Raw genomic sequence first — 24,351 nt, 5'->3', positions numbered from 1 at the left:
CAGGTTATATAGAAGCTCTACGACAAGGAACAGGTAGTCTGAACGTTTTAAGATTACTGTTAACTAAAGAAAACCAGATAACCCAGATTAAGGAATTTAGTGCTTTTCTACACAAGGGAAGATGCAAGAATCTGGGCTGAGGGGCACATGAAACCATTCCTTTGATGTGCATCTCAGCTATCTGGGGCCAGTATCTTGTATTTTTCACATTCTGAGCTTCCTTGGGGCTCACCGAAGGGAATGGCTATAGTCTGATGGCTGCCAGATAGCAGATATTCTTTTCCTTTCTGTGTCCCCTTAGGGCTCAACTGGAGAAGGCGATGGCACCCCACTCCAGTACTCTTGCCTGGAAAATCCCATGGACGGAGGAGCCTGGTGGGCTGCAGTCCGATGGATCGCGAAGAGTCGGACACGACTGAGCGACTTCCCTTTCACTTTTCACTTTCATGCATTGGAGAAGGGAATGGCAACCCACTCCAGTGTTCTTGCCTGGAGAATCCCAGGGACAGGGGAGCCTAGTGGGCTGCCGTCTATGGGGTCACACAGAGTCGGACATGACTGAAGTGACTTAGCAGCAGCAGTAGCAGGGCTCAACGGCTCACACTGGAGGGAGGCAATCGCTGACGACTGGACATCCTTGTTGACTGATACAGCAGAAAATAAATACTCCATGTCTCATTGGCAACTGTCTGAAGGATTCCGAGAGCCCACACTTAACACTGGGTGCTCCCCCTCAGCTGCTCTGCCCAGTCACCTACAATTCAGCCAATCCTTTCTCTTCAAAGAAACAAAGAAAGTTCTGACTGGACCGTGGTGACATGTTAACCAGTCAGTCTGCCTCCAGGGCTGAGGTCCTCTGTGGTCACAGCCGTCTGGGCTGACCCTAGAGTCTCACCAGGCCAGGTCTTTTTCCAAAGCCACCCTGTTCCCTCCCTACCCCACATATACACAGAGAGGCAGAGATCAGAGGAGGTGCCCTGGACTGGTAAAGCAGGTTTTCGTGGTGCTCAAGTTGTTAAGAATAAGGAAGTGCATTTTGTTTTTCAGAGCGAGGAGATGGGCCACATTCTTCAGCTCACAGGCGCCCAGCTCTCCCTTCACTGACTCCATGAAGGCAGCCGGCCACAGGCTTCTCCTATCTTTGTGCGATTTCTTCTGGGTCGACATTTCCCAGTTTGGCAAATGGCAATTTGGAGCCTCACACTGAAAACGGTGGTAGTGATCTCTGAGAAAGGCTGGGGGAAACTGACTCTTGGGTGTTTCATGGTCTGATAGCTCTATTCTTTGACCCGCCCTGCCTGACAAGGCGAGGGGGTGTTGAACATTTTAGAGGCCTGGGCTTTGGGGTCAGGCTTGGGGCTGGCAAACCATCCTTGAGTCGTTTTTCTTCTGCATCATGCCCCTCCCTTTTTTTATCTGCTGGAGTTTTTCTAAAATGTAGCTAGGCTTCCACTGGGGACACCTCAGGCCCACATGGGTGGGCTGTGCCCCAGGCCAGCCAGAACCCTGGGCTCTCCTTGAGTCCAATACTTGTTCTTTGGCTTCAAAACTTAACCAAGGACTTCAGGTTGACTGAGAGAATCAGAATATGGGAGCTTACTATTGGGAAGCGTTGACTTCACCCTCTGCTCTGTGGCTTCATCAGTCCCTCTCAGCTGCCTTCACGTATATTCAGGCATTTATTAGTCCTAATTATGTACACAGCTTTGTATTGAGCCTGGGGAGATTTGACGGGATGCTTTAAGATTCAGTAGAGAACACAGATATGAAAAAAACGGCACTGATTTGGCAAGGGCCGTGTTAGAAGGGGGCACAATGGCCCCCCTACATGATCTGGGACAAAGATAGCAAGGTGGGCTCCCAGGAAGAGGTGACCCTGCATCTGGGTGTAGCAGAACAGGAAGGGAGCACCACCAGCAGGCAGAGACAGGACCTGGTTTATGCAAAGGAAAGAAAGTGCCTCACGGGCGGTGGGAGGAGAGGTTTTCAAGTTTTCAAGTTTAAGGTGGATTAGAATTGGCTGGGGAACCTAGTAAGAATGCAAATTTTGGGAAACTTCACTGAGATTCAAATTCAGTTGTTTTCAGGTGGGGGCCCAGGAATCTGGGTTTTATAAGCTTCACAGGGGAGTAAGGCAGGGAGATCTGTGGACCACACTCTGAGAAACTCTGCTTTGAAGGAATGCGGCATCCATGGCTTTGATGGGATACTGGTTCATTTTTCTGGAATGTCCCCAAAGGGACTTTGGACAGCTCACTAATGACTCGTTCTTCGGTCATCTTACACAGACACGCAGACAACATCCAACAAACTGGAAATGAATGCAGGGAGGGCGTCAGGGCCTCGCTCACCCGGAGGCACTGGCACTGTGCTCCCAGGATGCTGGTGGGCGGTTATCTCAGGAATGCGTCGGGGCAAGGTCCACGCTTAGGCAGGAACGCTGTTCACAGGTGAAGCTGGGTCAGGGAGCAGCGATGGGAAAGCCCTCTGGGATCCTGCCACACCTCCCCGCCACTCTCCTGCCAGGAAGGTGAGGCCTTGTACAGACTTCTCTGCAGCCTTAGGCTGGATCCCTGCCCCTCCCACCCCTGGGGGCCCCTCAAGGAGACTGCCTTCTCCAGCCCCAGCGCCACCCTGCTCAGGCTGCCCCTGGCTGGGACCAGGGCTGCACCGGGTGGGTCGGGGGGTGGGGGGAATGTGTGTGGAGGGATTGATGGACCCTGGCTCAGTTGGCCCCCAGTTTTGGCCATCAGCACTGTTTCTGCTAGTCCCCACATGGCAGTATCTTGCCCTGTTCAAAGACAGTTCCAGGGACAGAGTTGCAGGGAACCTGCTGTTTATTTCGCTGGCTCATGCCCCTGCCTGGGAAGCTTCTCTGGGACCCAGACCTCCTTACCTTGCTCTTGCCACTGTTGTCTAAGGACTGGAATCCTGCCTCTGGTTTCTGCCAGGTGCCTGCCAGGCCACCTCCTCATTCCTTGTTACAGCCAAGGGACACTGCCCCTGCCACCAAAGTTCCCATCTTCTGACTGTCTCTTGCCCCCTCGGGGCCACAGTGGTGGACTGCCCTATAGCCTGCATCGGATCTGACCTCTGACCCTGCTGGTGGGCATGCTGCAGGCTCAAGACCTTTTCTCAAGGTCTTTTCTCAGCAGGTGTGATCCTCTTTCCACTGAGACCTCCCCCACCCCCATTTCTGGATCCAGCTTCAATCCCTTATCCCAAGCGGAATTCCAGGAACAGGCTGAGAAGCTCCCGGTCCTCGGTAGTGTTTATACCTGGATGTGAGAACCCACTGCTTACTGATACTACCTGCTATCTGTGTCTGGAGGCGGAGTCAGCTACAGAACAAAAGAATAAAAGAGGGCTATGCAAGCATTAGTCGTGTTGACTGGCCAGTGCTACTCAAACATTAATCTGCGAAAGGTCCACAGGGGATCTTGTCAAAATGCAGTCTCAGGGGTCTGAGGTGGAGCCTGAGAGTCTGCGTTTCTAACCAGCTCCCAGGAGATGCTGGTGTGCTGGTCCACAGTCCCCACTTCCAGGAGCACAAGTCAGGGTCACGCTAACGAATGGGAACTTGTCATAAGGGGGATGAGGCCAAAAGTGGGGCTCAGAATCGAGCATGTGCTCAGAGAGTAACCACTGGGTCCCCAAACTGCCACAGCATTCCAAAACATGGACTCTGGGGGTTCTGAGAAAGCACAGCCTCGGGGTGCCAGCTACCCACAGCCTCACCTGAGTGGCCAGCTCCCGTGGGGGTACATGACCCCTGAGCCCTGATGCGGTTCCCTGTAACCAGATGAGTCCAGTTCAAGGCCGGCTCTGTCATCTTTCCAAATGAGTGTCTCGCAAGAATCTGAACTGGGGACACAGAGTTAGCTGTGGTTGCTGAGGTGGAGAATTACGAGACTGGCTGGCGCTGTGAAGGTCAGATGGGTCACCTGCAAGCGAATGCTGTGATGATGTCATGACTGTTAGCATTCTTAAGTAATTATTCCGGGCCTTGCCCTGGGCTGTATGTCCTAAATAAGAGAATCTGTCCTGTAATTCTCACAATAACCCTCACAATGAATGGCAATCTAGTAGCATGAGCTCTGGGGCCAGAGAGCCCGAGTTTGAATCTTAGCTTCTAGACTTTCTAGCTGTGTGACCTCGGGCAAATTACTTATCCTCTCTGTGCCTTCACGCCCTCATCCATAAAGAGGATAGTAATAGTACCTCCCAGAAAGTTAGTGTGATAGTTAATTGAGCTAATAAATGTAAAGCACTTGGAGCGGGGCTTGGCACTCAATAAAATCTGGGCTATTATTTTACTCCTCTTAGCCTTATTTGTATAGAGGAAACTGAGGCTCACAGAGATTAAGTAGCTTGCCTGGGGGTCACACAGCAAGTTCGAAGCAGAACTAATTCATAACATGGTTTATGAATGTATGAACAAACTTTAGATTTGTATAGTCTGTATAAAGGTTTCAGGAGGTAGCAGAAACCATAACTCTGGGGGTGGGTGGGGGGTTGGGGTTGCGACAGGAGGGAATAGAGGGGCATGTATGGAGACACTGTTTTTCACGGACTCCAGCTATAGCTCCCGCCAGTCCGGTGGTGGGGGTCGCTATGACCTTCCTTCAAGTCCAGCGAAACCTCTAATCTCACAGTAGCCTCTTTCTTGGAGCCATGTCATGTGGGCCTCTGCTGCTTTTGACTAGACCAGGCCTGACTTAAAGTAGATTCCCTCCAGCAGAGCAGCGGGGGTAGATAGCACATGATGAAGGCTTCATGAAGCAAGTGAAGTCCCAAGTGGCCAGTGAGGGAGGTGGCCCTTCAAAGGACAAGGTGGGCATGGTTTCAATGGCCACCAGTGGGTGTGGCCTGTGAGGAGGTGGGGTTTCAATAGACACAGGTGGGGGTGGCTTTGATGGACCCCAGTGGGCAAAGCCATTGGTTGAGTCAGAGACTGAATTCAACTTGAGATCCGTGGTAGTTTGAAGTGCTTGTCTGGGCAGAGAAGTGATATCCAGCAGGAAACTGGGCACCTGAGGTTTCACTGCACAGGAGGTGGTTGAAGGCTTGGGGGACACAGGCCACCACTAGGGAGAAGCTAAGGGATGAGAAAGACCACCAATAAAGGCAGAAGTTGGCAACACCGCTAGATGCTACAGGGAGATCAAGGAAGATGCCATGCATGTCTCCTGGTGACACTTCTGGAACTTTGGTCAGACCGAAGACTTACTCTTGGAAAGAGAACACCTGAGCACTAGAAACATTCATAGATGCCTGAAGAAAGGAAGAGATGTTTTGGATGTGAGGTCCCAGAAGTAGGCCAGGTTATGGGGAGAGGCTGAAGGGATTCTAGTCCTGGTTAAGTCTCTGGAATGATTTGGGACAAGTCTATTGATCATCGCTTCTTAAACTTAGAATGGTATCAAAGGTCCATCAACAGAGGAATAAAGAAAATGTGATATACATGTACAATGGATCACCACTCAGCCATAAAAAAGAATGAAATTTTGCTATATGCAGCAACATGGATGGACTTTGAGGGCATTATGCTAAGTGAAATAAACCAAAGAAAGAATGATGATATCACTCACATGTGAAATCTAAAAAAATACAACAAACCAGTGAATAAAACCAAAAAGAAGCAGACTCGCAGATATAGAGAATAAACTAGTAGTTACCAGTGGGGAGAGGGAAGAGGAGAGGGACCATGTAGGAGGCGAGGGTTATTAGGGGACCATATGAAATCACATGTGTGAAACTTTTGAAAACTGTAAAGTGCTATCGAATTGAAAGAATCTTTCATTCAAAAACAAAAAAAAAGAAAGAAAAACACCTCTTGTTACCACTACAGTGAGTGCCATGCTCTTCGGACTAGAATTAAGAAAACTCAGTTGAAGAGGTTGCGTGGTCATCATAGACGAATAGTGATCCATCTTTCTTTCTTTCTTTTTTTTTTTTTTTAAGCTAAAAGCAAACAGTTTTTCTGACTACAAAACTTTTAAATTCTATAACTTGACATGCGGTGTCATTTACAAGGGCTATTATTTTTGAACACAGCGTCCTCTTTATTTTCCCGATCTGAAAGGATTTGGTGCATGTTCTCATTATGTGTCTATAAGCTTCATGAGGAATGACGTCTGTCTTTGGTCACTGCTGTACCTGCTTCTCAGCACCATTCTCACCAGGAATGAAACACACCAAGGTAATACATTCTTTGCTCTCAATTCTAGCCAACATGCAAGAGAAGAGGAAGGTAATTGAAGTATGGCTGGAGCCACTTCAGACCTGAGATGACCCAACTGACTTCTAGGGAACCCCAAACATCCTAATGGATGTGCCACTGGGCAAGCAAGAATGCTGCAGTCCAAGCCCATGGGCTCTTCAGGAACCAAAGTGTCCGAGGGGAATTTGATTTCTGATAAGTCTTTCACGCTGAAGTAACAAGAGATGGGGCTCCCTTGGGCACAACGGTCTGTGAGGAAGGTGAAGCAAAGATGCTGATCACCACCAGGGACAGGGGAATGTGAGCTGAATCTTGATGCAAACATGTCAAGTGACGCTGACACCTGGTGCAAGAAGTGCAGAGGTCCCGCTTGGACAATAAGCATTTGGGGGACTTCTCTGATGGTCCAGTGGCTAAGACTCCATGCTCCCAATTCAGAGGGCCCAAGTTCGATACCTAGTCAGGGAACTAGATCCCATATGCCACAACTAAGACGTGGCATAGCCAAATATATAAATAAATATTTTTAAAAAGAAATAAGAGTTTAGGGGTTGATATAAAAATGTTCTCAGGCTGATGACCATTTTAACGGGCTGCATCTACCCATACTCAGAAGGCTTTTCAAACCTGGACAGATTTTGCCAGCGACCACCCACAAAATACCTTACAGCATTCTGGCTACAGATGTTCGGCCAGTAGTTTCCAGACTTCAAGGGGCAGTAGAGTCCCCTGGGATGCTCCTTGAAAGACAGCTCGCAGGGCTCCCAACCACCCTCCCCCCAACCAGAGTGTCTGATTAGTAGGTCCAAGATGGGACAAGAGAGTCTGCAGGTCTAACAAGTTCCCAGGTGAAGCTGATGTCCTGATTGGGGACCACATTTTGAGAACCACTCAGGCCTGGGCAGAGTACATCACGAGAAACGCTGGGCTGGAGGAAGCACAAGCTGGAATCAAGATTGCTGGGAGAAATATCGATAACCTCAGATACGCAGATGACACCACCCTTATGGGAGAAAGTGAAGAAGAACTAAAGAGTCTCTTGATGAAAGTGAAAGAGGAGAGTGGAAAAGTTGGTTTAAAGCTCAACATTCAGAAAACTAAGATCATGGCATCCGGTCCTATCACTTCATGGGAAATACATGGGGAAACAGTGGGAACAGTGGCTGACTTTATTTTTCTGGGCTCCAAAATCACTGCAGATGGTGATTGCAGCCATGGAATTAAAAGATGCTTACTCCTTGGAAGGAAAGTTATGACCAACCTAGACAGCATATTAAAAAGCAGAGACATTACTTTGCCAACAAAGGTCCATCTAGTCAAGGCTATGGTTTTTCCAGTGGTCATGTATGGATGGATGTGAGAGCTGGACTATAAAGAAAGCTGAGTGCCAAAGAATTGATGCTTTTGAACTGTGGTGTTGGAGAAGACTCTTGAGAGTCCCTTGGACTGCAAGGAGATCCAACGAGTCCATCCTAAAGGAGATCAGTCCTGGGTGTTCACTGAAAGGACTGATGTTGAAGCTGAAACCCAATACTTTGGCCACCTGATGCGAAGAGCTGACTCATCCGAAAAGACCCTGATGCTGGGAAAGATTGAAGGCAGGAGGAGAAGGGGACAATAGAGGATGAGATGGTTGGATGGCATCACCAAATCGATGGACATGGGTTTGGGCGGACTCTGGGAGTTGGTGATGGACAGGGAGGCCTAGCATGCTATGGTTCATGGGGTCGCAAAGAGTTGGACACGACTGAGCGACTGAACTGAACTGAACTGACTGACAGGCCTGGTGACCAATAAGGAAGCTGAAGAAACATCCAGGGTCCTCCACTAGCAGCTGGCAAATATTTGTTTCATATCAGTAGTGGGAATAAACCATTCAGGTTGGTTTGAAATGTTTTGAGCTATTAAGATACCCCTCCCAGTCTTTGTTTACCAGGAAGATGTGTATATGCTTAAGTATGATCCGTTTTTTTTCCAGAGAAATGAGAAATGGCTTATGTCCAAAAAAATTATGGTGCTCAAAATACATGAACTGAGCAGAAACTACCAAAGTATAGATAAAGCTAGCAAGGAGACCTTAATCACTGCACTTAGAACTATACAGACGGTGACCTTGAATTTGATTCTGACCAAGCCTACAAGGTAGGCTCTAATGTATTCTCATCTTGTCAATGAAGAAACTGAGCCTCAGGAGGCTTTAAGGGGCTTAACCAAGATTGGCGAACTAGCCAGTGAGAAGGGGGAGATGCACAGTCCAAGTCATGGTCAAGGTGAAGAGCCATGGACAAGGCCTCCCTAGAGGATTCAGTTGGGGGGTAGACCTTGCCTCTTCCCTGCCCCTGGACTTCCTAGACTTGGGATAGGAGAGCTACTTGGCACAGGTACCCTGGCTCAGCAGGGAGGAACAGGGAAGACTGTTCCCTCTGCTCCTCTCTGTGACCATGGATACATGACTCCACACATTCTCAGATAAAGAAAATGTCCTCCCTGGATCTGCTCAGCCCTCTTGCTTCCCTGTACTGTATTTCACAATGTAGGAGAAAACTCTACTGGACTGTGCCACCACTGAGGCTTCGGGTCAGCAAAAGAACCAGAACAAAACTGCTCATAGCATCATAGGGATGCAGGTAAACAGGGCTTGCTCCTGAAGTCACTTCCTTTAGCCCACTTAGCATAAAAAGGAGGGCCAAGCTACCTCATCTGCCTTCTTCGGTTCCTTGTTTGTGAAACACAGATTGAGATGGTGCTCCCCTACTCTCCCCACTTCCAGGTTACTGTTGAGGAGTCAATAAATCAACTGTTTGTGGTGTGCAAAGCACAGACCCAAACCAGCAGTATCGCCTATTTGGAAACTCCAATTTCCAGGCCCCTCAGCAGCAGTGAAGAATCCGCCTGCAATGCAGAAGACGCAGGTTCAATCTCTGGGTCAGGAAGACTCTCGGAGAAGGAAATGGCAACTCACTCCAGTACTCGTCTGAGAAGTCCCATGGACAGAGGAGCCTGGAGGGATATAGTCCACGGGGTCGCAAAAGAGTCGAACACGACCTAGTAACTAAACAACTGACTCAAACTAGGGGCAGCGGTGGGAGCGGACAGGTGGGATTGGGGTTCACAGGTCCTCGAGGTGATTCTGATGCTTCCCCAAGTCTGACGATCATTGCTGTAGAATGTAAACTCCACGAGGACAGGATTTTTGTTGGCTTGCTGCTGCTGCTGCTAAGTCTCTTCAGTCATATTCGACTCTGTGCGACCCCATAGATGGCAGCCCACCAGGCTCCCCCATCTCTGGGATTCTCCAGGCAAGAACACTGGAGTGGGTTGCCATTTCCTTCTCCAAGGCATGAAAGTGAAAAGTGAAAGGGAAGTCGCTCAGTCGTATCCGACTCTTAGCGACCCCACGGACTGCAGCCTCCCAGGCTCCTCCATCCATGGGATTTTCCAGGCAAGAGTACTCACTGCTAAATCCCCAGTGCTGGAACAATGTCCCGCATATTTCAGATACTCTGTCCATTTACAGGCGCTCCATAAATATTTTTAAACTGAGTCCAGATGAAACAGGAGAGAAAAAAAAAAAAAAACCAAGGTTCAGAGAGCCTGGGATTTCTATTTGCACAGATTGATAACAGTTTCTCACTAATTTGTAGTAAATGTTATGAGCTGGACACGGTCTTGTGTTACCCTTGCATTCCTAGCACTTAGCCAGGTGACCAGCTCATCCTCATTGGCTCTGGGTAACACCCTATCTACGGAAGGTACAAAGGTCTCTCAGATCCAAATCTAAGCTCACGCCACAACTACCAACTGCTGTCTAAGACATGGTCATCCCTCCATCTTCCTGAGATGGGTCAAACTGTAGCAAATACCAAGCCCCTGGTCATAATGTAATTTGCCTGTTTAACTGTTTGCCCATCTCCCTCACCCGAGGGTACACCCCTTTGTAGCAGGGACTTTGCTCTGATCCTCAGCTAGGGCAACGGAGCCAGAAGCCCAGCAGGCACTCAATAAATACCTGCTGAATGAATGGCCAACCCCAGGCTGGGTGGGACGCGATAAATACCAATGCCCTTCTGTGCTACCTCCACGCTAAAATCAGCAGGTTCTCAAACGGCTCGTCAGCAGGGCACGGGGAAGCCCCAGTGAAGGACCAGGATATCAAAGCAGTTATCAACGAATTCCAAAGACGTGCCCCCACTTCCCACTCCAGTTCCCACAGCAGCCGTTTTCGCTCAGCCATGACCACTGCAATTCATTACCCTTGCCTCACACACCACCCTGGTGCCAGCTCCCTGGCAAGAGTCACTTCACTCCAGAAATTCCAAAGAAGGGCTTGCCTCTGATAAGACCAGGGGGAAAAGAATTTATTGGTTTATTTATACAGTGAGTGCCCCAAGGTAGTTTGCAAACTGATGTCAACGTGGCTCAAGTGAACCCTGGTTCAGCAGGAAGAAACTTGAATTGGAAAGGAGGCGACAATGGTTCTTGTTCCTCTACCAAGGCAAAGAAGGGTAAACTCGCCTAACTAGTCCCAGCTCCCATGTGAAAATCGTGTGTAGCAGGCACTGGGTAAGATCTGCCTTTCCTCTCCCCACAACCCTCGGGGGGGTAGGTAAGCCCTCCTTATGAACGTGAAGTCGCTCAGTCGTGTCCGACTCTTTGCAACCCCATGGACTGTAGCCTACCAGGCTCCTCTGTCCATGGGATTTTCCAGGCAATAGTACTGGAGTGGATTGCCATTTCCTTCTCCATGGGATCTTCCCAACCCAGCGATCGAACCCGGGTCTCCCGCATCGTAGACAGATGCAGGAGACCCGGATATGTCTGAGCCACCAGGGAAGTCATGCCCTCCTTACCTGTGCTTTAAACAATTGAGAAGGGCTTTGTTCAAGTGACCTACTACCTGGAAATGACAGAGGCAGGACTTGACTTGATAGCCTCTGGAGATCCTTATGGAGACCTTTTCCACTGCAGGGAACTGTGTGATATATCAAACCAGCATTGAGCTGGAGCCACACAAATATTTTCCTCCATAGTGAACAAGGTATATATGCTAACAGGTGTGTTATCTCTGTAGTTAAAAAGCTCCCTTTCCTTTGCTCTCCTCCCCTCTTCCCTTCCTCTCTCCAAATGCACTGAGAAGGTCGCAGTGGTGCAAAGAGTAAGGCTCTATAATCAGACAGACCTAGATTCAGATTCCAACTCTCCCCCTTTCTACCCATGCAACCTTGAATTTGTCCCTTGGCCATTCTTAACCTCAGTTTCCCCATTAAGTCAGAAAAATACTGTGCGCAAAAGACTGTGCTTGGCACATGCCAGGTACTAGATAAAGATGACTAAATATAACCATTATCATTGCGATCGCCAGGGGCCGGTTATGATACAAATGCACATGGAAGAAATTCCTGGACTACACAGTGCCATGCTCACAGAGCCCTAACTATCCAAGAAAAGCCATGACAGATGCAGGATCAGAAGGCTGTCCCAGGGTCATCTCATCCTAACAGCCACCTGATGCCTGGATCTTGACATTTTATCCTCCCTAGTCAGGCACCAGTCAGTGGATCCTAAGGGCAGCCCAGAGACAAACCCAACAAGTAACTGCCACTGGGTGAGGAGGAAGCCAGCTTGGGAACAGCCGGGCTGCCATCAAACCTGGCCCGGCAACAGCAGGCAGCCGGCTGGGGAAAGTCAGCAGCTGCCGCTGGCCTGGTGTCTTGGCTGCCAGAGAGTGATGAATGGAGCAGGGGAAGAAAAAAAACCAACAAAGGTGTCCCTAATCTTGATGCAGCTTCATTTTTTTTTTTTTTTTTTCCTGGCCGACCATTGAAGGAGAACTTAAGCCTTAGTCCTTTTTCTTTGGCAGACATTTGAAACTGAAAGATCCCATTTCTTTGCAATGGTGAGATGTCATGGGTAGAAGCACTGAAGAAGCGATGGGGGCGGGGGTGGGGGTGCAGGGATGTAACCCACTGCACTGGTCCTTTTTTCCGCCCCCTTTCTGCTCTCTTCTCCACCCCCTCTCCCTGGTCCAGCATCTTTGTAGAATTTTCTATGTTCTTCCCACACAACAGTGAATGCCCCCCCACCCCCCGACCCGGCCCCGTTATTTTGGCAGGAGCTTTGCTGCTCAGGAGCCAGAGGCTTAATGGCCCGCTGGTGAAGGTTAAATAACAAAACGCCACTGTATCCAGATTCTGAGTTTTCTCTTCTTTTATCTCAGTCTGAAACAGGGATCCAGAGCAGCTGAGAAGCTTGTCAGCAGCAGCAACCAGAGCCTCTAGCTGTTCCACCTAAGGGTGTGCGGCTGGCTGGCTGGACCCTCTGTGCTGGGAGAGGCAGGGCATGTATTTTTTACCTGGACTCAGCCCCTATCCAGCCTTCTGCCCTGTCCAAGCGGAAGCACAAGGAGATGCTATCCAGGCCATTTCTCCAAGGGAAGGGGGCTTCTCTTATCCTGGGCCCCTCACTGAGCTGGGGGCAGATCGTCCTCACCTGAAGGCAGACGTGGCTGGAGAGAGCTCCAGGTGCGCTCAGCATGGACAGGTGAGTGCTGTGAAGTTGGCACCCCTGCAGATGCTGCCAAAACCTGACCGAGGGTTCTGCAGCAGCAGGCCGGCCACCCTCCAACTCCCACTTATTCTAGCCTCGTCTCTCCTTCTGTGCACCTGAGCTTGGCGTTCCAACCTTCCCAGTAACTAAGGCAACCTGACTTTCTTCTTTTCAAAAGGGCCGTGTTGCAAGGCTCCCCGGGCTCCCAGGGGAGTAGGGAATCAGGTCAGTTTGTTGAGGCCAAAAGCAGGAGGGGCAATGACATAACAGGAAGGAGCTGCCTTAGTGGTTACTAAGTCCTGGCTGTTGGGAGCATTTACCCAAGCAATTTGGGAATGGCTTTGAACTCTCCACACACTGCATCCTTCAGAGTTTCCCTGCCTCTGTCTCTGTTCTCTCCCTCCCTCCCAGAGCTCTGGTTGGCTGGCGGCTCCCAGAGGGTAGCCTTTGTGCCCGCTGGTCTCCCAAGCCACCATGTGGATTTCACTGGCTTTTCTGATCAAGCCTCCTTGCCAGCATCTTTCCCTGAGATCCATAGCAGGCTGGCCTCATTTTAGGAGTGAATGGTAACTTTCCAGCCCAGTTTGTACACAGGGCATCTGGAGTCCTAAAATGGCTACAATGAGGAGGGCATGGCAACCCCTCCAGTATTCCTGCCTGGAAAAATCCCCATGGACAGAGGAGCCTGGTGGGCTATAGCCCATGGGGTGGCAAAGAGTCGGACACGACTGAGTGACTAAGCACAGCACAATCGGAGTGTGGATTCAGGAGTTCAACCACCTGGGCTCCAGTCCTGGGTGCATCACCTAGTGGTGGTGACCTTGAGCAAATATAAATTCATAACCTTTCTAGTCTCTGTTTCCTTATCTGAAGATGGAGTAACACTATTTACCTTACATGGCTGGCAAAAGGATTAAGTGAGATCATAATATAAAACACTTTACGTGCAGCCCAGAGTACATATTAACATTTATTACTATTCATTTGTGGGTTCCAAAGCCTCTTACTTCTTCCTGTTAGCTAGACTACTGCCTTTTAACCTGATTTCTTTCTTAATGAATGACATAAGATACTCCCGTGCACTGCAGATGCCCACGAGACGTGTAGATCATAAATTCAGGCCTTGGAAGGAGAAGAAAAGCCCTCTCATAATTGTAAAGGCCCAAACTAAAGGTATTAGTGGATCATTAAGAGCAGAAGCATGGAGAATAGAGGCTTTGGGTAAATTCCCTGGCAGGCTGGTTATAATTCCCGCTTAAGAAAGCATGTCAGAATGTAAATTGGTGGAAAGTGACATTAGTCTGACAATAACCTTAAATCTATTGAAATTGATTATAAACATAGTAGTGCACTTGCAATTGCTGTACTTTGCTCGACACATAACACATTCCTATGACGCGACTCACACATGATTGTGACGCTATGAAAGAAATTTGCTGGCCATCAGCACAGCCAAAAAGGATTACAGAGGATAAACCACAAGCATAAAATACTCTCAAATTATTACAGTGGATGAGAAGAAACTGGGTCTGATTTTCAAGGAAAAGTTTACATAAGAGAAAGAAGAAAGGAGACCTTTCCCTGGCAGCTCAGTTGGTAAAGAATCCGCCTGCAATGCAGGAGACCCTGGTTCAATTCCTGGGTCGGGGAGATCCCCTGGAAAAGGGGTATGCTACCTACTCCAGTATTCTTGGGCTTCCCTTGTGGCTCAGCTGGTAAAGAATCCTCCCGCAATGCGGGAGACCTGGGTTCGATCCCTGGGTTGGGAAGATCCCCTGGAGAAGGGAAAGGCTACCCACTCCAGTATTCAGACCTGGAGAATTCCATGGGCCGTATAGTCCATGGGGTGACAAAGAGTTGGATAGGACTTAGCGACTTTCACTTTTCACCAGAGACTCAGGTTGACATTTGCCGTGTGACCTGGGGCAAGACATTGGTTTCCGTTTCATCAAGTGAAATGAGAGGGCTAGACATGACCAGAAAGGTCCATAGCAGTTGCAAACTGCTACAGAGCTGGAGGCTATTGATATTTCTCCTGGCAATCTTGATTCCAGGTTGTGCTTCATCCAGCCCAGCATTTTGCATGATGTATTCTGCATGTAAATTAAATAAGCAAGATAACAATATACAGCCTTGATGTACTCCTTTCCCGATTTGGAACCTCAGATACACAGATGACACCATCCTTAAGGCAGAAAACGAAGAGGAACTAGAGAGTCTCTGGATGAAAGTAAAAGAGGAGAGTGAAAAAGTTGGCTTAAAACTCAACATTCAGAAAACAAAGATCATGGCACCTGGTCCCGTCACTTCATATCAAATAGATGGGGAAACAATGGAAACAGTGAGAGACTTTATTTTGGGGGGCTCCAAAATCACTGCAGATGGTGACTGCAGCCATGAAATTAAATGACGCTTACTCCTTGGAAGAAAAGCTATGACCAACCTAGACAGCATTTTAAAAAGTAGAGACATCACTTTACCAACAAAGGTCCATCTAGTCAAAGCTATGGTTTTTCCAGTGGTCATGTATGGATGTGAGTGGAGAAGGCAATGGCACCCCACTCCAGTACTCTTGCCTGGAAAATTCCATGAATGGAGGAGCCTGGTAGTCTGCAGTCCATGGGGTGGCTAAGAGTTGGACACGACTGAGCGACTTCACTTTTACTTTTCACTTTCCTGCATTGGAGAAGGAAATGGCAACCCACTCCAGTGTTTTTGCCTGGAGAATCCCAGGGACAGGGGAGCCTGGTGGGCTGCCGTCTATGGGGTCACACAGAGTCGGACACGACTGAAGTGACTTAGCAGCATGGATGTGAGAGTTGGACTATAAAGAAAGCTGAGCACTGAAGAATCGATGCTTTTGAACTGTTGGTGTTGGAGAAGACTCTTGAGAGTCCCTTGGACTGCAAGGAGATCAAACCAGTCCATCTTAAAGGAGATCAGTCCTGGGTGTTCATTGGAAGGATTGAGGTTGAAGCTGAAACTCCAATACTTTGGCCACCTGATGCGACAAGCTGACTCATTTGAAAAGACCCTGATGCTGGGAAAGATTGAAGGTGGGAGGAGGGGACAACAGAGGATGAGATAGTTGGATGGCATCACCAAATCGATGGACATGGGTTTGGGTGGACTCCAGGAGTTGGTAATGGACAGGGAAGCCTGGCGTGCTGCCGTTCACGGAGTCGCAAAGCGTCAGACACGACTGAGTGACGGAACTGAACTGAACAGAACTGGATGGAGACTTGGTCTCCATTTGACTTAAGTATTTTCTAGGTGAAAGTGTAGTCGCTTAGTCAGTCCGATCTTTGTGACCTCATTGACTGGGCTCCTCTGTCCATGGGGTTTCCCAGGCAAGAATACTGGAGTGGGTTGCCTTTCCCTTCTTCAAGGGAAGATCCTGCACTGCAGGCAGATTCTTTACTGACCTCCTTGTAAAAGCTAAAAGATTTGACATTCCCAAGTGTCTACTGTTATATGAGGCTCTATGATAGTTTCCCTGCCCAATTTAACTTATTTCATGCTCAAAATGCCTCGACAGCTGATGTATATCATCCCATCCTAAAGAAGACAAAACTGAGGCTCAGAGAGAATACATAACTTGCCAAGGTCACTCAGGTAATAAGCAGCAGATCAAAGATGTCAGGATTCAAAGACTCTTTTCATTTTCTTTTGTTTTTTAATTTTATCTATTTGTTTATTTTTTGTCCTGCCATGTGGCTTGTGGGACCTTAGTTGCCCAACCAGGGATTGAACCCACAACCCCTGCAGTGGATGTGCAGAATCTTAACCACTGGACCACCAGGAAAGTCCCCTTTTCCCATTTTCTACACTGCTCTCTGAATAACTATGGCCTGGCCACACCAGAATGGCAGCAGGTAAATGAAATCATGCCTGTCCAGGCTCCATTGCCCAAGGCTGAATTCCTTAGGCAGTAGAGCAGAGGTTTTTGATTCTGCAAGGGATTCCAGGCAGCTGAGTGGTCAGAAATGTGGGTTCTGAGTCGACACGCCTGGCAATCACATCTCAGCTCCTCAAGCTGAGTGGTTTTCTCTGAACTTAGGCCCCCTAAACCTCGAGGTTTCTCAGGTAGATAATCTACTCCCAGGGTTGTTAGGGGGATTAAAAGAAATCCTCCATGTAAAGTGCTCAGCAGACTGCCTGAATACAGTCAGTTCTCAATCATTATGTCTCAGCTAAACAGGAGGGCATACAGGTAGTCATGAGCAGTTTCTAAGCTAATCCATGGCAGGGGTTATGAATCTGGGGTCGGTGAACCCCCTGAAATGATGTGCCAAAAGCCCTGTTCATGCTTTTCTTCGAGAAACGTCCTTAACCTCTGTTGGAAGCTTCTAAGGGTCTGTGACCAGAAGGAGATTAAGATCTTTTGCCTGCTGTAAAGCCCAACATCTTACACTATGAATTGTTCCTGTAATAACAGGGTTGGCAAAAATTCCTCTTCATATCATGAGAGAAGTTGCTGGGTTCTCTCAACAAGGCCTGCTAGCCACGTGGGCCTCCAGCACTGATGACACAGACACAGAAACTGTTCCCACCGAGCTCCCAGGTGAAGAAAATCTGAACACAGTCCCCCTCCCTCCCCCTCACACACCAAGGAGCAGGAATTAGGCTTCAGGAAACTTCTCTGGCAGGGCCAGTTCCAACAATCCATTCTTCCTCAGAGAACAATCAGTGCGTTTGTTGTTGCATACCACTAAGTTAAATACACCCGGAGTGCTGGCCCTTGGCTAGAAGCTTCCAGAAGAATCCAGGGTTATTCTGCTGAAGGGGTATTGCTCCATGGCCAGATGGACAGCACCTGATTCCCCACAGACCTGGCACCTTCTAAGACCAGCCCTACCTCAGGAGGAGCCCGCAGAGCTTGGCGGAGCCTTTGGCCCAGTCGGCAGGGCCCCGAGCTGCCCACTGGCCCCTCTCTGGTTGTTGGGACAACCGTCCTCAGGAATTTCGGCCTCCCAGTCTTCCCCTGGGTGAGAAGGGGAGAGAGTTGGCAAGGCTGGCTGCCTGGCTGCTCTTCCAACCCCCTGGTGAAAGGGGAAGCTGAAAACTGGATTCCCTACCCCCAGCAGCCTCCATGGCGGACACACACAAAACAGCTCAGGCCCGGAGGGAAGAATGTGCCAAGACATTCTGCAGGGTTGGTAACCCGAGACGCTATTTTGTTCTCGGTGGCTAAGAAATCACTTTTCTAACTGAAGAACCATTTGACTTACTTCTTTTAAATTCAGGGGAATGGGCAGGCATATCTCCTTGATTCAGATAAGAAAAAAAAAAGACAAATGCATGCACACACAGACATACAAACACACACCCAGCAGAATCTTTTTTCTTTTATGTGATATTTTGTTTCATAGCATTAACCAACTGCAGAGATGTAACCACCCTGGCAGAATTCCCGCCCCCCCCCCCCCACCGCCAACAAACCCCACCACCCCAAAGAAGTCTGGCTCTTTTTAGCTTTGCTCAATTTTTTCCTCCTCCTTACAGCTCCCTCACCTTCCTGCCTACCGCCCTCCTCCCAATTCTGCCATGGAATCACAGGGGATAAGGTGAGGCCAAGCGGAGTCCATGAGATCATATTTGAGAACTGGCAGGGGGCCTCAGAGACCATCCATCAACTTTCATCTCTCGCCAAAGGAGCACTTGCACCTCAGAGAGGTCAGGAGATTTGCCTGGGGCCACACAGATAGGGTGAGAAGGTCGAACTCCCTTCTGGGGTGTGCGGGAGGGAATTCCAGGGAGGCAGAGGTGGACGCCCTCTGTTCAGCTGTTTCCCCAAAGTTGGCTCACTGCAAGAGTGAGCTCAGAAACCCTTAGCATCCCAAGATCAGGGGCCCCACCCCAAACTGGTGCAGGTGGGCTGACAGGAGATACAAAGGCACAGAGTAAAACCAGTGAACAGCAAGGCGGAGAAAGTGAGCAGTTCCTTAAGCGCCAGTTATGTTTTTAATTCCTCTCCATTGCTTGCCAATCTGCCTAAAAACACAGGCTGCAGAGGCCTGTTGCTGGGGCCGTGGACTGGCCACAGGAGTGAATTCAAATAGAAAGGCACTTTTTTTCCCTCTTCCACTGTACTTTTTAAAGGTTCCTTTCTCTTTGGAGCCATAGATATTGCTAGTTTCCCATTTGCAAAAGTGGCTAAAAAGAATTCAGATTGGGTTGATTCAATGTCAAGTATTAAGTCAGCAATAACACAGGTGATATAGCAAAAAAGGTGGTCTACATAATACTGAAATTTGGGAAATCATGCCATAGCCAAGTCAATTTTCCATGGAAGCTATACTGCGTGCCCTCTTCCAAGGGTAAAGAATGACCGCTGCTTAAGCAGCTTTCTGCAGCTGTGTTAGCCTCTCGGTGCCCAAGAGAAGTTCCCAGATTCAGGACCTGGGGTGAGTTAGCAATGCCCTCGGCATTCAACTGCTGACAGCATACTGGACTCTAGCTGCTGGGACCTAAAGTGCAGGACACACAAACTTGAACTTGTGTCTGTCTTAGGCGAGGACAAGGGACTGTGGAGGCTAGAACTTCAGAGCTGGCAGAGAATTTGGCAAAAGGCAGAGTGGTGAGAAGATCAAAACCCCTAAGCACATCCCACCTCCGGATCTCAAAGTTTGTCTCATGTTTGAAAATGGGAGCTGGGCCCTGATCTTCCATATCCCTTCCACTTTCAAGAGTTCCACTATTACCCTTTCCCTTCCAAGCAAATCATTTGTCTGACAAACAGGCAAACTGAGGCTCAGAGGTTAAAGCAGCTTGCCCGTGGGACACTGAGCTCTTCAGCATTAAAAATGTCTTTCAGATTAAATTGATGAGATATTCAGCATAGTACTGAACTCAGAGACGACATCCAGTCCATGTTGAATGAATGAACCAAAGTGCTCACAGAAACTATGAGCAATCTCAGCTCACATATTCTTTCTTGCCTTTTCTTTTTCTCAACTTTCATCTTGATTACACACCCCAACCTAGACTTCTGGAACCTCCATTCCCACCCCACAAGATGAAGCAGCCAAACAATTCAGCTTCATTGTTTTACAAGCCCCTGACACCCAAGTCACAATTACCAGGTGAAAACTCCGCATTCCTGGGACACTGACCACAGAGATGACAGCAAAGGACAAGCAGCGGTCCCAGAGGGTGGTCCTTCCCCCTCCCCCACCCCCAGGATATTCATGGAGAGAGGGTGCTGTGTGCAAAAAAAATGCTAAGCAGCCAAAACCAGGAGAAAGTCTGGATGCTTAAGAGCCACACCAGCCATCTCACACTCCACCTGCCTCAGCAAAAAAAAAAAAAAAAATCCGGTGCTCCAACCGGCGTGGTGCCCACCAAGGTCAGGACGCGCTGGTGCAGGATTGAGGAACCCCCGTCCCCAGAGGAGAGGAAGGCGGAGAGGAGAAGAGGCGATGGGCAGGGCTTTGCGGCGGCCTCTCACCTCCATCTACATCCTAACAGCTTCCAAGTTGCCGTGAGATTCCTGGAGAACCAGTCTCCCCGATCAGCCCTCCCCCGCTCCTTCCTCTCCTTCCCACTGTCGGCCTCCCGGCCCCCAGAATGCCGCGGCGCCCGTCTCTCCGAGCCTGGGAGGCACCTGTCAAAATTCACACTCTGGGCTGCCTTTCCCGGGACGCAGTGTCCTTCCTCCAGCAGCCTCCCGCTGAGTCCTGGGTGCCTACCACCCCCTCCAAACCAGATGCTTTCCTATCCCCCCTCCCCCCTCCCCCCCACCCCGTGCTGGGGAAAGCCTCCCCGGGAAGCCCCAGCATCACTCGGCTAGATCGCTCCCCCAGCCCCCGCCCGACCTAACTAAGGGGGAGGTGGGGGGGCGGGAGGCGGGGCTAGAGCTTAAGGTCAAAACTCCCGGCAGGTGCCGGCGGGGGGCTGAGTCCCCCTCAGAGGATGACGCGGGGTGAAGAGGTAGCCTGGGCCAACTCACCGGCCGACCCCTCCTCCCAGCTGCCCACCCGGCAGGAGCCGGCGGTCCGGAAGGGCACGGGGGGTGGGGGTGGGGGGGCACACTGAAGACAGCGCAAGAGGCCCGCAGAGCTCCCCGGGGTCCCCGCCCCGTCCCGGCTGGTGGCCCCTGGGGCAGGAGCGGGATGCGGGGGGGCACACGGAATCCTACCTGTCCCGCGGGTCGATCCAGCTGGTGGTGCGGCTCGTGTGGTCTATGTAGTAGACCTTGCCGTCGAAGTCGCGCGCCTCCTCCCAGCCCTCCGGCAGGGGCAGCTCCGGCCGGGGCATCTTCTCGAGCGCGGCCCGCGCTCCCCCATGCAGCTCCCGGCCGCCACGGGGGCCCCCCGGCTCAGCGGCTCCGGCCGGTTCCTTTCGGCTCGGGCGGCCGCCGAGGCACCATGATCGGGGTGGTGGGGAGGGAAGGTGGCGCCCGCGGACTGGGGGCCCCTAGTGAGGGCCGGCCGGGGTGGCGGCGCTGTCCATGCGGCCCTGCGGCCCCGGCCCGGCGCCTCCCGCTTCTCCCGCCGCCGGCCTCTCACGCTGCCATGTGCGCCCGCAGCGGCGCGGTGCGGGCCCGGGTGTGCGCTCGGCCGGCGGGGCAGAGCGAGCCGAGCGCAGCTGCCGCCTGTCCTCCTCCGCGGCGCGCGGCGCCCTGCAGCCTCCACGCCGCCGCCGCCGCCTCTCGCTCCCCGGAGCCGAGTGCTGTCCCCGCTCTCCCTCCGCCGTTCAGCGCTCGCTTGGTTTGCGACTCCTGCCTGCGCCAGGTGCGGCTCGGGCCGTGCAGGTAACCGCGCTGCCCCGGAAACTGGAGGCGGAGCGCCGGGCGCCAGGGTTCCCGCGTCCCCTCCCCGCGCCCAGCGCCGCGAGGGCGGGTCCTAGGGCCCGAGACGCGCCCCCTCGTGGGACAGTCCCAACCGCCGGCCGCCCCTTCGCGGCTCCTGCCGGGAGGAATGGGAGCCCGCCCTTCACCTGGGTCCCGGACCCAGGCTGGAGCCCCGGGAGGCGCGAGCAAGCCCCGTTCTGCCTAGGCTCCCGGCGCTCCGGGCTGTCTCCACCCCGAGTGGCCGGGCTTTTGGCACAGGTGTCCCCAGTCTTATAACTCCCGGCTTCTCTCCTGTAGAATCAGGAGTCAGGCAAGAAGTGGTTAAATGGAAACATTCTTGCAAATCGGGGAACATAAGTTTTCCAGGATCTCTGATCCCTTCCCCCAACACACACACCATCTGTCTCCCTCTTATTCTATTCTTTCCGCGCGTTGTTTCACCCATCCCCCCACCCCTCGTACTTGCAAGTGTAGCTGGCTCTTCCCCGGGTCCCTAAAATGAAGAGTGCTAGGCATCTCCTCCCCCAAATCCCCAAGGACCTCCAGTGGGTGTCGGGGAGGCCCTTTGTAATAGTAATGATGTTGTTGTTCATTAAATTGAATACGTAACCTGTTCCAAGCAGCTTCACCTGCCCTCTTTGAGATATTAACTGATCTGTCATGGCTTTGGGGGGATAGGGGTTATGAAAAAGAAGGAAGCAAACAAAGCAAAATTCCATGTTGGAAAAAATGAGAACTTTTTAAAAATCAATATTTCTTGAGAAATGAAAAATTTGTGATTATTTAATTACAGTTAAGAATCAGCTGTCTGTGTCTCCTGAATGTCTCTAATTTTTTTTTTTTCCCCCTGGATGTATAGCAGGGAGCTGGACTGGAGGGATGAAGCCCAGCCTGCTGTATCCTTTGGGTCCCGCAGCCTCCCAGAGGAGCCAATGTCCTGGGCCAGGGTGTGCTGAGCATAGGGGAGAATCCCATGTTTCTGGTCTCCTCTGCTCTTGGTACAGAAGACCTGTGGTGGCAGCCCCTCACCTCCAGATGCCTTCTGCTAAGCCAGTTACTTCCCTAAGGCCAGGCCCATGGGCTCAGTATTTGACCTTTCCCTCCCTCCCTCGTTCCATAGATGCCATGCACAAAAGTCCAGAAACACAGACCTCAGGCTGGCCTCAGAATACCTAGAAGGAGGAGTTCACCCTCCTACTTCTTATGGGGAGTTTCCCACAGCCCTCTACAACTCACTCAACTTCACTGGGTGTAAAATACTCCCATTAATGATGAGGGCAATGCATACATGCCACTGGGTGCAAAATACTCCCATTAGTGATGTGGGCAATGTGTGCATGCACTCGTGAGGTCACTCAGTTGTGTCCAACTCTTTGCAACCCCATGGACTGTAGCCTACCAGGCTCCTCCATCCATGGAATTTTCCAGGCAAGAGAACTGGAGTAGGTTGCCATTTCCTTCTCCAGGGGATCTTCCCGACCCAGGGATGGAACTCAGGTCTCCCTCATTACAGGCAGACTCTTTACCATCTGAGCCACCAGGGAAGCCCTGATGAGGGCAATGAAAAGTGAAAGTGAAGTCACTCAGTTGTGTCTGACGCTTTACGACCCCATGTACTGTAGCCTACCAGGCTCCTCGGTCCATGGGATTTTCCAGGCATGAATACTGGAGTGGGTTGCCATTTCCTTCTCCAGCGGATCTTTCCAACCCAGGGATCGAACCCGGGTCTCCCGCATTTTAGGCAGACGCTTTACTGTCTGAGCTACCAGGGAAGCTACTGATGAGGGCCATAGCTCAGAATTAAAGCCAACATGGTGCCAGCTGCTTCACAAGCATGATCTCACATAAGCTCACACCACCACTCTGGAATAAGGAATGCTACTTATTATACCCATTTCACTGATGAGAAAACCGATGCTCCAAGATGCTATATTGTTGACCAGGGATACAAAGCTAATAAGTGAACCTAGGTCTGACTTCAGTACGCATGCTCTCCACCATTAACCTATTCTTTCTTTCTGTTTAATTACTCTGAAACTCCTGAACCTACCCAGGGTCTAGATCTGGAATATTATGGATGCTGATGACTGCTTGTCTCTTTGGTTCTTGCTTCGTCATTATTTGGCTGAGAAGCTAAAGCTCTGGAATCAGTCTGTTTGGGTCTTAAACCCTCCCTCTTTTCTAACTGTGTGACTTTGAGTAACTTGATCAAATTTTCAGTCTTAGGTCTGAAAGACACCATAATCATATAGACTCTGTAGAGCTTGCTGTAAGAGCTACAGATGAGAAACGCAGGGGGCTTGACATTTCACAGTACACCGTCATCGTAGGGCTCTCCTAGTGCCATACGCATAACACCATGCCCTCATGTGAAACTGAAGTATTTTCTGTGCCAAACACAAGCCCATGTCCTTTCCCCTCCTGAAAATTGTGTGTGGGGTTTTGTGTGTGTGTGTGTGACAATCTTCCTCATTGCTGCTTTCGTTTTGTCTTGTTTTGCAACCAAGACTTCCCACTGGCTGATGTTGGTAGTGAAGGGAAAACCCCTTTTAGACCTCCAAATCCAACTTTCTTGCCCACACCCTGGACTTGCCATATGACTTGTCCCTGCAGGTCTTTTGACCTGAGCTGGAAAGTAGGAAATCGAGACCAGAGCAGGAACGGACTCCTGAAAGCCTTCCTCTGTCTGCCTTACCTCCATCTACACTCCCCCGCCCCCAGCCCACAACAGAAGACTCCTAGGTTATCTCAGAAGCTGCAAGCAGGGTGAGGTAATAAAACAGATGAC

General features: G+C 50.4%; 2 protein-coding genes and 1 long non-coding RNA gene across 3 annotated transcripts in view; 1 reads left to right on the top strand and 2 right to left on the bottom strand.

Annotated features, from left to right (window-relative positions):
* Positions 1–21,028, bottom strand: part of WWC1 (WW and C2 domain containing 1) — a 158,179-nt gene extending 137,151 nt beyond the window's left edge. Inside the window, exon 1 of the mRNA XM_055562748.1 lies at positions 20,910–21,028. Within this exon, the coding sequence (XP_055418723.1) occupies positions 20,910–21,028 (119 nt within the window). The remainder of the gene's footprint in view (positions 1–20,909) is intronic.
* RARS1 (arginyl-tRNA synthetase 1) overlaps positions 1–23,180 on the bottom strand; it is a 198,172-nt gene extending 174,992 nt beyond the window's left edge. The window contains exon 1 of the mRNA XM_055562771.1: positions 23,171–23,180. The gene's annotated coding sequence lies outside the window, so the exon portion shown is untranslated. The remainder of the gene's footprint in view (positions 1–23,170) is intronic.
* On the top strand, positions 17,491–19,968 carry LOC129638223 (uncharacterized). Its single transcript, XR_008707745.1, has 3 exons — positions 17,491–17,757; positions 18,275–18,445; positions 19,757–19,968. It is a non-coding gene; the product is annotated as an uncharacterized LOC129638223 (long non-coding RNA).
* Positions 23,181–24,351: the final 1,171 nt, after the last annotated feature.

This window comes from Bubalus kerabau, chromosome 1, assembly GCF_029407905.1.
Source record: "Bubalus kerabau isolate K-KA32 ecotype Philippines breed swamp buffalo chromosome 1, PCC_UOA_SB_1v2, whole genome shotgun sequence".
Classification (NCBI taxonomy): domain Eukaryota; kingdom Metazoa; phylum Chordata; class Mammalia; order Artiodactyla; family Bovidae; genus Bubalus; species Bubalus kerabau.
This window is presented reverse-complemented; position numbering and strand designations above follow the sequence as displayed.